The 13,658-nt window shown below is 39.3% G+C and overlaps 1 protein-coding gene across 6 annotated transcripts in view; it reads right to left on the reverse strand.

The window, feature by feature from the left end:
* LOC105468430 (glutamate ionotropic receptor AMPA type subunit 3) overlaps nucleotides 1-13,658 on the reverse strand; it is a 322,135-nt gene that overhangs the window by 5,748 nt on the left and 302,729 nt on the right. For 3 of the 6 annotated variants that reach the window (XM_011718567.2, XM_011718569.3, XM_011718568.3), the window contains 2 exons: nucleotides 4,977-5,091; nucleotides 2,101-2,348 (listed from right to left, as the gene is read on the reverse strand). In XM_011718567.2, the coding sequence (XP_011716869.1) occupies nucleotides 2,103-2,348; nucleotides 4,977-5,091 (361 nt within the window). In that variant the 3' untranslated portion in view covers nucleotides 2,101-2,102. Of the gene's footprint in view, nucleotides 1-2,089; nucleotides 2,349-4,976; nucleotides 5,092-13,658 lie in introns of those variants that run through there. The other 3 variants (XM_011718572.2, XR_011618481.1, XM_011718571.2) reach the window with 3 other exon arrangements.

Here is a 13,658-nt window from a genome sequence, read left to right on the forward strand (position 1 = left end):
TGAATAATGTATTGATATTATCCTATAAAAATGTATGCCCCAAATTGTAATGGGCCTATAGCACCTACTCAAGAGTGAAACATTTTAAGCACATTGAAACATTAAATGCTTGCATGCAAACAATGCAATTACAGATGAATCCATGTATTGTACATCCACCAATGCAATGGGAACACTGTCAGCGGATTGGTGCAGTGTGCTGAATATGTTGTGGCAAAAGGCAGGAAGAAAGAACAACCAGCAACTTCATTGGACAAAATGATGTTTTCCATGACCAAGACAAATGATTTATTTGAATGAAATATTATTTTAAAATTGGCTAAATGTAAGTCCGCAATGTGAACTATAAGAAGGCCAAAACACAAATGCAGCCGGGCATGGTGGCTCACGCCTGTAATCCCAGCACTTTGGGAGGCTGATGTGGGCAGATCACTTGAAGTCAAGAGTTGGAGACCAGCCTGGCCAACATGGTGAAACTCTGTCTCTACTAAAAATACAAAAAAATTAGCCGGGCATAGTAGCGCATGCCTGTAATCCCAGCTATTTGGGAGGCTGAGGCGGGAGAATTGCTTGAACCCGGGATGCGGAGGTTGCAATGAGCCGAGATCACACCACTGCACTCCAGCCTGGGCGATAGAGCAAAATTCTGCCTCAAAAACAAAACAAAACACCCCCAAAATCCCCCAAAACAAAACAACAACAACAAAAAACCACAAATGCACTTGTAGAAATCCCAGCATATTGACATTTACTCATGAGGTCAAAATTGCCTAAAATAAGGGGTTTGAAGTTGCTTATTGTTCTGTTCCACTTCAGACAGGCATTTTAGTGATGACAGATGCACTTTAAAGTACAAGACTATATTCTTTTGAACACGTCCAGAATAGAGACATTATTCAAATTCAAGCTTGCATTTGAACATGTCTGAATTATTGGTGGTGTTTGTAGTTGCCAGAGTCAAGGTGGCAACACTCAGCTTCATTGAAGTATGAATTAGGGCTTGGCTAGCAGCAGGGAGCCTAGACTGTCCTTTGATAGACACTTACCTGTGCACCAGTTCCAAGGAAGGGACAACAAAAGAACTCAAAGCTTAAGAAAATTTTCTCAGACTTATACACTGTTTACTTAAAAGAACTACCTCTCCCTATGGAAGCGCTGTATTACTTGAGGTGGCAGTGTCTCACCTGTGTACCTAAACTTTTTTTTTTTTTTTGAGACGGAGTCTCTCACTGTCGCCCAGGCTGGAGTGCAGTGGCACGATCTCCGCTCACTGCAAGCTCCGCCTCCCGAGTTCACGCCATTCTCCTGCCTCAGCCACCCTCGAGAAGCTGGGACTACAGGCGCCCGCCACTACGCCCGGCTAAGTTTTTGTATTTTTAGTAGAGACGGGGTTTCACCGTGTTAGCCAGGATGGTCTTGATCTCCTGACCGCGTGATCTGCCCGCCTCGGCCACCCAAAGTGCTGGGATTACAGGCGTGAGCCACTGTGCCCTGCCCCTAATTTTAATATCTGTTCCAGAGCAGCTGCTTTCTCTACAGATGCACTGTCCAATAAAATAACCACTGGCCATGTGTGACTACTGCACATTTGATATGTAACTAGTATAAGTCGAGATGTACCATAAGTATAAAATATACCCCAGATTTCCAAAATTAGCATGAAGAATGTAACATTTCTCATTTTTTTTCTATTGATAACATGTTGAAATGATCATATTTTGGATATATTGGGTTAAATAAAATATATCATTAAAATTAATTTCACTTGTTTTACTTTTTAACATGTGACTACTAGAACATTTAAAATTGCACACGTGGCTCATATATGTGGCTTGCATATGTTTTCTATTGAACAATGATGCTCTGGAGAATTGTTTTTCCTTTTGGGTCACAGACCACAATTTAATTACAACCATTCTATTAGAAAAGCACCACTGCCTGACAAGAAAGCACAACCATTGTTTTCAAAGAATCAAATGGTTGCAAAGAGACAATGGTTTAAACAATAAACCAAACTAAAAAAAAAGAAAAAAAAAAAGAAAAAAAGAGATTGACATACAGTAATGTAAAGCTGATTAGTTTACTAGACCTTAACCGTACCCCTAGATCTTAACACTCTCTGTTCCATACACGTTGTAGCCTTCTCTGTATGTAGCATAATTCTGAGTGTTGGTGGCAGGAGCAGGCTTAAAGTTTTGGGTGTTCTTTGTGAGTTTCATGCGTTTGGACTCTGCCCGTGATTTGTAACAGAATTCTATCAAAGCCACCATCATGGCCAGCCCCAGACCTCCGACAAGTATATAGAAAACGCCTGCCACATTGCTCAGGCTCAGAGCGCTGGTCTTGTCCTAAGAGAAATGAACAACGTGATTAGATCTTGGAGAAAACAAAGGCAATGGAACATTATAATATATTACAACAGTATAGGGTAGTTCTAAATTGTAAAATAACTAAACATTGATGTAAGTGTTATGACTCAATTCTGGCAACTGGCTAATGTTTTGCAATGACCAGCAAGATGGTAGATTGTGCCTCTGTTGACAGTCTTGATCCTCACCTAAATTTCCTTTCACCTTGACTCCTTACATCCCTTAGTGCCTCAAAATGATGTTCAACAATTAATAAAACAGCACTGGCTATGGGAACAAAAGAGTAAACACAAGCATAATTTATTCCTCTGCCAGCCTGGATAAACACCATTTGCCAGAGTTGAGCTGTGACATAATCTCTATAAATGTAATACTCTTTTCATTTGGGAACTTGAAGCACTCTTTCCCCTCTCTGCCCCGCAACACCCCTTTCTCCCTTGCTCTCCCTGTGACAAACTTTGTGAACAACTAGTCTTTAAGATACAACATGATAGTATTAGAGGTTCCTGCTATTCTTATCTGAGGAGTTATTTTGCAAGGGTTTGCTTAAAAAGGGTTAATTCTCCTCTTTCCCCCAGTGACTGAGAAAATGCTCCCTTTGGAGATTGGCTGCTAAATCCTCATCCTAGTTAAAATCAGGGCAGCAAGTCTTTGTGTTGCTGGAACAAGGGCACAGCACAAAGAATTGGCTCCGTTCCATTTTCCTGAGAGTTTAAGGAAAGTGTCAGGAGGATCCACTGGGTCCTAGATTGGCTCCATACAAATCAGAAAGCTTTTCCAGGAGGCTGATGATTTTTTTAAAAAATCCAGCTCATTTTTAACTTTTACTCCAGGGAATGTAGAGAATAATTTTTAAAAATGACACTTATTTGCTTTCTTTGTAACAAGGGGGAAAAGTTGAGGAAGCCGGTCAGTGACTTTCAGGTCAAACTGCAAATCTGACTAAGCTATCTGCCTGTATGAAAAAGCAAAAACTGAACTGCTGAAAAATGGAAAGAAAAAAAGTTGGTGTCTTGAGCCCTACCTTGAGGTAGGACACACCAAGGGCCAGGAGTCTTTCTTTGAAAAAGAAATAAAATAAAATAGCATTTTGTAGTCTTTTTAGAGGGAATGTAACCATTTTGCTGCTGAATGTAATTGAATGGAATACCCAAATTGTTAAGCCAGTGAATTTTGAGCATCTTATTTAAGTGACAACACAGTGAACAGATGATGGCCATTGCTGACACTCAACACTCTGGTTCAGCTGGTCTTGGTATCATTTAAATAATTAAAAGTAAAGACAATATGACCATGTCCTTCTGATCCTATTTTCATAGAAGCCAGTCCTGTACTTGTTTACCTTAATAAAAGGTCCAATTGAAATTGAATTGCATTCAGAAACAGGGTGTGGGAATGCCTCATATTCACAACAACCTTGCAAATAGTCACTCTTTTAGGATGAATGACAGCTAGACAAGGAGTAATAATTTCTGTCACATATGAAATATTGGATTATCTCTTTAAGGAGGCTGGTGAGGCTATCTGCAAGGATGTTCCACAGTCCATTGGGAAATAGATCAATTTCTGGTAACCCTTCCTCTGCCATTAGATTTTTATACGTATGTGATATTTAACGGTGGGGTGGGGGGGAGGTCCTTTGACATAGCCCATGTCAGCTGTGACAAGAAGAATAGTTTCATGTTTCATGTATTATTTAAGTTTCACAAGAGTTATAGAATTCCCTGATGTGGGATGTAGAAAACCAGTAGCAAAATGGTTCATTGCACGGGGAAAATGAGTGGCATTTCATGAAATGAATTAACTGATACCACAATATTAGTCCAAAAAAAGGAAAGGCAAAAATTGAAACTAAAAAGAACTTTCTTAGGGGAGCGAAGGGGGGCAGGAAGGAGGCGGGGAAGAGTGTTTCATGCTTATCAATGTGATGTTATCCTGACAATGTAAACCCTTAAGGAGCATGCGACTAAATTTTAAAAGTATTACGTACAGAGATTCAAATGACACCTTTGGAAGAGAGAAGTGTGACAGACTTAATGAGATTCGAGATCCAAATTAATGCTGAACTCAATACAACAGCAGCTGGCAGGAGGCTAATCATTCTGCTTACAGAGACCAGTCTTTGTTATTTATTCGTTTGACTGTTTTCAGATGGGATCAACATAATATATTAATAACCAAATGCATTTATAACTACAAAGTCTCTGACACTGTAAGAGGTTAAGAAAAAGTACTGTCACAAATAAATCTTTTTTTTTTTTTTGGTTGTTGTTGTTATTGTTGTTATATTTTCTCTTTGAACTTTTGAAATGTGAAATACAGTAAAACCCCCTTATAACACAGCTTATTATTTTATAACTTTGGAAATGCAATAGACCAGACTGAGTTTCCTAATCATAATAACAGTTCTATAGAGTCAACAATTGATGTCACATGGCAGGCCTCTGAGGCTGGCATTTGTCTTATCCCTTTAGCGCTGTTGTTATAAAAGGGGTCCCACTGTGTCAGGGAGTGTGTGTTGGGAAGGAAAGCCGTTTTAGGATAGAAAATAAACAGTGGGTCAAAATGTGATTGCTAATCAGTACAAAAAGACCTTCAGCGACTGACCTTACTCCCGGAGTCCTTGGCTCCACATTCCCCCTTATCGTACCACCATTTGTTTTTCAGCTTGTCTAAGATGCCTTGTTCACTGAGTTTCAATACTGCAAGGTTTACAGGCGTTCTTCACGTGGGAAATAACATAAATAACATTATATTATGTTATTTTATGTTATTCAAGCTTCAAACTACTTTAAAACTATAGAAAGCGATAAAGCAGGGGGCCCTGGCCACAGAGTAATTTTAGACACTGCAGGCAACCTGAGCATTACCTTATAAAAAGTTAACACTACAGCAACGCTATATTTACCAGGGCCTGCCCATATCGCTTTGAGTAATCGGCACACACTGTTAAATAATGAGGATAGAAAAAAAGGCACTCCTCAGATAGGCTGTGTGTGGTGAGGAGGGTCTCCCCTCGGGTGACAATCGTCGGCGGCAGCTTGCAGTAGCTTTGTGAAGGAGGTGTGTTAAGTTTGATCTAACTGGGTGTCTTGTTGTACTTCCAGACAGAAAGCAAATTTTATGGAGGAGTCGGGAAAAGGACAGACCCAGAAGGGGAAGTGTTTCCATATTGTGGACCGAGACAAATGGATAAATCCGAACAGAATTGAAAATAGATTCTACATAAATAACATGCCTTCTAATTAATTGTCCTTTATCACACAAGTCTGTTGCCCAGCTGAAAATGATCTCAGAAAGAACTGTACTACATATGTGTCCTTACTCCACAAACACGTAGTCTAAATTCTTTTGGACATACTAGTCTTAGTATTAAAGGTATATTGTGGACCTCTGTTTTGGATAAGGGGAGTGTTTTCAACAATGTAAAAACTGGTCTACAAATTGTTTTTGAGTTACTGATTGGCTGTTCCTCTGATATGGCCATATGTCTGTGGTCAACTTAGATCACCAGAGGGCAAACCAGATTGTTTCAAAATAGATTATTAATATGGCAGGACCTAAACCAGCAAAATGACTCTGCCACTATTGGGTAATGCTGTAGAGAAATAGTTTAATTGTTCTAGTAAGATAAGACTTCCTCAACTAAGAGGCTAATACATATCCCCAGGAGGCCAGGCCACTGCTCCTTAGTCCTTTACTGCTTAAAAATATAAGGACTGCATTCAGAGCCACTGGGCAAGTGCCTGAAACCCTACTGGTTCTAGGATAAAGATTTTCTCCCTTATAAATGTCTTCAGCTATAAAATGGGAATAATGACCTTTATCCTGACTTCTTTCTAGAGCTATTAGATTTTAAATGAAGAAACTTTAATGACTTTGGATAAAAAATGCACCATGTAGAGAGGGTGGCATAATTCTGAGGCAATAAAATATGTGTTCACATTCATGGGAGCAATATTGCCAAATATTAGTGCATGTTGGTCTGAGTGTCACTAACTTAAAAAGAGGGAAGCAGAAAAATTTATGGAACTGTGAACATGCCGTAAAAATTTCTTAGCCTATTTTGGATAAGTTGAACCCACTAACATATCCAGTCACTAATAAGACTTGCTATAGTCACAGAGATCTGGTCTCTATCATACAAAGTCCCCAAACTTATTTCCTTTCTTCCCCCATTTGCTGTTTAAAACAGAGGGGCCACCTTATCTTCAGATATTCTGAGAAAGATATAGTCATTTAAAAATAATGCAATTTCAGAGTACTTGCAGTTTGAATAAGTATAAATCTTTAGTGTCAGGGAGTTAACTTTCTTGGTTAGCCTAGGGCCTGGCAGCCAGAATATTTGGATTTTGTATCTCGCCAAGAAATTCAGATCCTTTTATACTCTAAACAAGTTCCTTCATCCAATGCTCGGAACCCCGGGTTTCTCAAATGCTAACCAATTGTTTGGAATGCAAAACAACAAAAATATACTCAGATTAAATTTTGAGCCTCTTTAAGATATTATTGGCAGTGAAAGTTAAGCCAGGCTTTCAAATGACAGACAGGCCATCGATGGCCCTGAGTTTAGTGTTGGCGCTGCCTTCTCCCCTATTCTCCACCGTCTGATGCTCTTCTCGCTCTTCCTCTCCCCTGTTGTTGTCTCATCACTACCACTTCTTCTGCAATGCTATGCCTTAAGCCAGGCACTGGCACCAGGCTCAGCAACGTAGCAATTAGCTCAGGATATAGGGGAAGATGCTTTCCAATGGCATATGAGTGACTGGGCTCATCAGGACCACAGGAGAAACTACAAAACAAATTCTTCCTCCTTTCTGTGCTTCCTCTTTTCTTATTGCAAAGGGCCCAGTGTCCTCATACTGCTACCTAACTAAGCCCTTACCCGGTCCTGCCCTCCCTCCAGGTAATATGTTCTTCAAATTACGTCATTCATTTTCTTCAGTACTGCTGCTCACCAGATCTTAGGAACAGAGCAGTTTCTGTTCCTTAGGTACTCACACTAAGGTCTAATAGGGAGATTTCACTGCCCCTAGAGATCCTAGTTTCAAAAGAAATTTATCAACCCTTAAGTGAATTGCATTCATAAAAGTGTGGCATGTCAGTTTAGAGCAGTTGTTCTCAAAGTGTGGTCCAGGAACCCCCGGAGGATCCCTGAACCCCTTTCATCAAAAGATCTGTGAGGTTAAAACTATTTTTATAATAATACTAAGTGCCTTCTCACTATTATTCCTTCTTGATATACAGTGGAGTTTCCTGGAGGCCATATGATGGGTGAAATTATAATAGATTGATTGAAGTAGAAATGAGAATCCCATTCTCTATATTATGCTGGATATTAAAGAGATTTACAGAAATATAGACAGTGCCATTCTTCTCACTATTCTTTTGATTGTTTTAGAAAAATAGTTATTTTTCATAAAAGTATATGATTTATGTTAGCATATATTGGGTTTATTATTTTTTAAAATGAATCAATGAATTCATGAAAATTTTTTCAGTTTTAATTTCTGATTGGTAAAAATGAACAGATGTAACACACATAAAGAAAATCTATTTGGGGTTCTTAATCATTTTTAAGAGTGTAGAGAGGTCCTGGAACAAAGCATTTCAGAAACACAGGTTTCGGAGGAGGGAAGGCTATTTCTGTGCTAGGGGTCCATGCTGGACTGCCACTGTCTACTCTTGCCAAAACCCAGGCTCAGTACATCAGTGACTTAGCATCCTACTTCTGAACAATGGCTTATCCCTGCCTTAGGCCATCTAGTGGCTTCCACGAACTGGCTCTGGTAACTGCTCTTCACTCCCATGGCCTACACCATTACAGTGTAGGTTACTTTAGAGCAATAGTTTTCAACCAGATGCCATTTTGTCCTCCAGGGGACATTTGGCAATGTCTGGAGTCATTTTTTGTTGTCACACCTAGGTGGGGGCTGGGGGATGCTACAGGCATCCAGTTGGGAGAGGCCAGGGATGCTGCTAAATATCCTACAATGTACAGGACAACCCCCACAACAAAGACTTATTTGGCACCAAATGTCAGTAGTGCCAAAGTTGAGAAATCCTGCCTTTGAGTATCCAGACCTCCTGTGAGATACCATAGGACTTTAGAGAATTTTGACAAATGACCTACTGTTAGAAGTTTAGCCTTGGATCAGAAAAATAATCACAGGGTTTATGAAACCTGGCAGGGAACCAATGTGCTTTTGGGAACTTCTAAATAAAAATGAGGGAGAAAAACAAACATTTCAAGCAGCAGCACAGCCAACAAGTATAAAAGCTGTAATCAGAAATCACAGATAATACCACTTAACAAGGTTACAATAGATGCCAAGAAAAGAAAGTACTTTAAAATCCAAATCTCCTAGAACTCTATGTTGCTGTGGGGTAGACTAAATTTCTGAGATGGCAGAGGAAAACTGGTTTTGTCCACATAGTTTTATTTCTTACTGTACCTTATTAAATGTGTTATCTAGCCCAATCCTAACCAACTGAAGGTACTGACACCCTCTCCCCAACACACACACACACACACTCACACACACACACACTCTTACACATTGGTATTTTGAAGGAAGTGGAAATAGGTGGGCATTTGATCATTTTGAATGTCATTTTCTCCATGAAGCCATTTTTGCTCTTCAATGTTTTCTGTCTCCTCCATCACTTCTACCTTGCCTTATTATTTATGCCTATGTCTTACATCTCCCACTACACTGTGTGCTTCTCAAGGGCAGGGAACATGGCTTTTGTATTTGTATCTCCATTTAGGATATCTTTCTTAATAAATACTTGTCAAATCAATAACTCTTTTAGCATTTTGTTTTTCAACCTAGTATATTTACATACTTATTATTATGATTATAATTATTGGTCAGGTTTCATGATCACCCTAAGAAGGTAGATTTATGGTGTCTATTTAATACATAAAGAAATTGAGGCACACATAGGTTAAGCAATTTGCACAAGCCTCTGCAGCAACTTATGGGGCAGGTCAAAAGGCTGATTAATATACATTGAGCTGTGTTCTGTACATTCTCCAATGGAATACACAAAAGGGTAGCAACCCTCTTTATTTTTGCTCTTCAGGCTTAGATATTTGTGATGATTTTATTTTCCTTTAGGGACCCCCATACTCCAAATAACTATCAATCTAGCAAGGGCATATTTTGCAGCTGGGGCCTTTTACTGTGGTGCAGCAATATGTCTCCAGTGTAATGTTTCACAGCAATTACTGCAGGCCCTTAACTGGTACCTAAGAGAATTATAAGTCAGAAATATTTATTGTACTCACCTCAATAGAGAACAGAAAGAATTAAACAAAGTAGGTCAGATTCCTATCGTGGAAATTAGTCAGGCATTCTCCCCTCTGAAGGGCTTGCTATGAACTTTTTGCTGAGTAGAGCCCTCCTAAGACAAAGACATGGGTCAGCAGGCTTAGGGAGAAAACAGGAGTGCTTTGTGACATAATTTCAGGAGGACTGGGAACATCCCTCTGTCCAGAAATATTTATCTCACTGGCAGCTGAAATTCCACTGTGAGAATTTCACATCTTTAAGTGACATGCTTTGTTAAAATACAAATCTTTCTGAGAAATGGGAAATGAAACAAAGAGTAAATATTTATAAACTACCACTCTTTGTTCTATTTTGTCTAAAAAAATGTTTGAGGTGGGGTGGAAGAGTGTAAGGTTCCCCTAAGAAAACATTTTGTGGCATGTAAGTCATAAAAATGCATGTGGATTGTTGATCAGATGGAGAGAGAGAAATGGGAATTAGATAGTCATTTAAAAGTATGTGAAGTTAATGCTGAATTGTGTCTCAGTGATGATTCCTGAGTGTGGGGAACAGTCATGGAATTACATCTGTCTGTTTTTTATATAGGGGATAGTAATACAATTCATAATACTTTGATAATGAGTTCAGTTTTTGAAGAAAACATTATTGGATTATAACAATTTCTGCTTATCTCTACAATCCACACCTGCCACTAACTCAGCTACTAAGACTGCTCACAATCCAAGGCCTCCACCTGCCAGCTGGTGGTCGCCTGGATTCCAGGCTCAGTTCCTGGGTTGTACCAACCAGACATTTTAAAGAATCAGTGTTATCTTAGTGATGGCCAACCTTACATATGGAGACAGCTTTAGGATAAGAATGCCATTGATTTTTTTTTCTGTGAAAGTAGAAACTTAATTTTTTAATTTTTATTTTTTTATTTTTTTTGAGACAGAGTCTTGCTCTGTTGCCAGGCTGGAGTGCAGTGGCGCGATCTCGGCTCACTGCAACCTCCGCCTCCAGGGTTCAAGCGATCCTTCTGCCTCAGCCTTCCAAGTAGCTGAGACTACAGGCACACGCCACCATGTCCAGCTAATTTTTTATATTTTTAGTAGAGATGGGGTTTCACCATGTTGGCCAGGATGGTCTCGATCTCTTGACCTAGTGATTCGCCCACCTCAGCCTCCCAGAGTGCTGGGATTACAGGCGTGAGCCACCGCGCCTGGCTGAAACTTAATTTTTTTAAAGAAACAAAATAAATAAAACTTTTGATATATTTCAAAAGAACTGCTTAATTTATTTTAAAGTTTTAATTTCAGGAAATACCTAAAATAGTAAATAGTAAATAGTAGCTTAGAACCAGGTTGGATTCCTTATTATGAACAAGGAAATGGTGAAGAGAATGATGTGAAGGTGCTGAGCTTAGGGGAAAAGAAGGAAAATTGGGTCTTGTGAATTAATTACCAAGTTGATTCTGTGAAATAATCTGGTGATCCTGGAAAGGTAAAGAGAGGAATCTATACCGTCAGTATGGCTCTGGGCCTGAAAAATATCAGAACCCAGGGTGCAGTATGATTTAGTCCCCTGAAATACTATGGGATATATGCTAATCTAAATGCTTCATTTCTCCTTTCAGAACAGGGACACCTAAAGAGCAAATGTCTGTTTAATTAACGATTCCAGAAGATCCTCAACGGTGCCCTTAGGAGAGATAGATATATGTGTAAATATGTAGGTTATGGACAAAGACAAGGAGATCACAGAGAAGTAAAAGAAATACATGAGCAAGGGTGGTGCATTTGCACAGTCAATTAGAAATCTGCTCTGATAACACATTATCTGGATGATGAGAATGGAAACTTATCACGGCCTAAGCTGGAAGCCCCTGCCTCACCCTGTCCCTTAACCAAACCCTTGCTCTAAGTTACTAACACTTGCTTCTTGGTATCTAGATCTTTTGGGAACAACTTTTTAGAAATATCTTTGGCCCAATGGAGGGAGAACAGCCATCCTCTCTTTTGCTAACTCTTTTACTGAAGATGTTTCAGGTTTTCATGATGACAAGGCATCTTTCCAAATCACTCACTTGCCTCTCTAGCATTCTCTGGAAAAGCCCCAGCATCACCCAGGACATAACAGGCATGTACAGGCAGGCAGTCACAGACATCTCTGCCCAGGTTGGTCTTGCTTTATTAAGTTGAAGCCAATCGATGATCAAGCAAAAGAAGAATATTTGCTGGATTAAAGAATTTACTATGTGGTACTTTACATTCCTTTCTGTAGATTAACCTGGAATATGTATAATGAAGGGATTTCTCTCTCTGTATAGCAGCTGTTTGAGGCCATGGCAGTTCAAAATATGCCCTTGAGTACACTAGTGTCTGAAGTCCTTTAAAACAAATCTCTATCCCTTTGTTTTCATAGGGGTTCCTGAATGTAGGCTTCCAGGAAAATGAGGATTTTATTTCAATCCTTCTAACCTTGGATCAGCCTGGGCTTTCTGTACAACCTGGGAGCATGTGCATACATGACTGCTGGCATTACTGAACTCTGGCAACCCAAATAATCCTCATTTAACAAGGGCAGCTACAATGATTTGCAGAGTGCTTAGCTGCTAGAAACCATCTCCGAGAGAGTGTTTATATCCATGTAGTTCACAAATGTAGCTCAAACCTATTTAACTCCTTGCTATTGGGATAATAATTTAACATAAGTGCAAAGAGCAAATTCAATAATGCATGCATATAACATTAAGAGTTGAAAGCTGTGAGTCATTTCACTAAGGGCCTAACAATGCTAGTGATTGAAATCTATTGATGACCATCTATGCTGCAGCAGCAGCCCCAGAAGCAACTCTTACACATATGGATAAAGCCAGTGACATTTCTAAATTACAACCTCTCAAATACAGAGAAGTAGACCCCTTGATTCCATAGGCTGTGTATTTCACTGATAGATTTCTACTAAACTGCCAAACTGGACCTCTGTTCAACTTCTCCATCTAGAAGTTGAACCCAATAGTCTGGGAAGACCTCTTACTCAATTTGTCCCTGACAGAGAGAAGGGGCTCAGGGAAAATGCTAAGTTTTGAGCAAAATGTGGCCATAGAAACTTTCTCAAATACATAATTGGTATGATTCACTTGAAAATTCTGGTTTAAGATCCTTTGAAAAATCAAACTATCAAATTGGTTGGGTTTTATTATGTATAAGTGTGTTTTCTTTAGTTCATTCCAGTGGCACCTAGAGAAGAATAGAATGAGAAGAGAGAAACAGATCTGTACCAGAAACTCACATGATGTATGTTTCTGAAGATATTTAACTCATTCCCCTGATCCTAGACAAAATATGCATTAAAAGTTCAATCTGATGTGTGCCAGCATCCTCTTTATTCTCCAATAGCCATCCCTTGACCATGACTCATAGAAAAATAATCAGTTTTAGCTAGATTGCAACAAATGAAGTCTATATATCAGATCTGAAATCAGATCTAGTTGCCATGCCAGGGCATATACCACCCTCTTTTAGCATACATTCTAGCATTTACACATCACATCTGCCCTTCCAGCAGTGATGTTAGACAGGACATACAAATAGTCATATATGTGTGTGTGTGTGTACATATATATATATGCGCATATATATATATATATATATATATATATGAATGCCATTGCCTTAGATCTATATTTTGAGAACTATTTGCTTCAATGCCAGATGAAATTAAGCAAAAAGGTGAATCCAGCACTTGGACAACACTTTTGCCACTTCTGATCAATGGGGATCAGCCTCACGTGCCAAGGGCCAAATGCTATACCGCTCTCTAGAAAGTCAAAAGAGAATGGATTTCAATTGTTCGCAAAAGAAATTTGCCCCCACCCTGCTCCACCAACCCCAACTCCCACCCTCACCAAATATATTTCAATTGCATCCAATTTTTCATGTTTCTTTTCCATGGCTGTCCTACCTTTCAGAGATTGCGTATAACCTTCTCTTCAAATGAAAGGAAACCA

The sequence above is a fragment of the Macaca nemestrina genome, chromosome X (assembly GCF_043159975.1).
Source record: "Macaca nemestrina isolate mMacNem1 chromosome X, mMacNem.hap1, whole genome shotgun sequence".
NCBI lineage: Eukaryota > Metazoa > Chordata > Mammalia > Primates > Cercopithecidae > Macaca > Macaca nemestrina.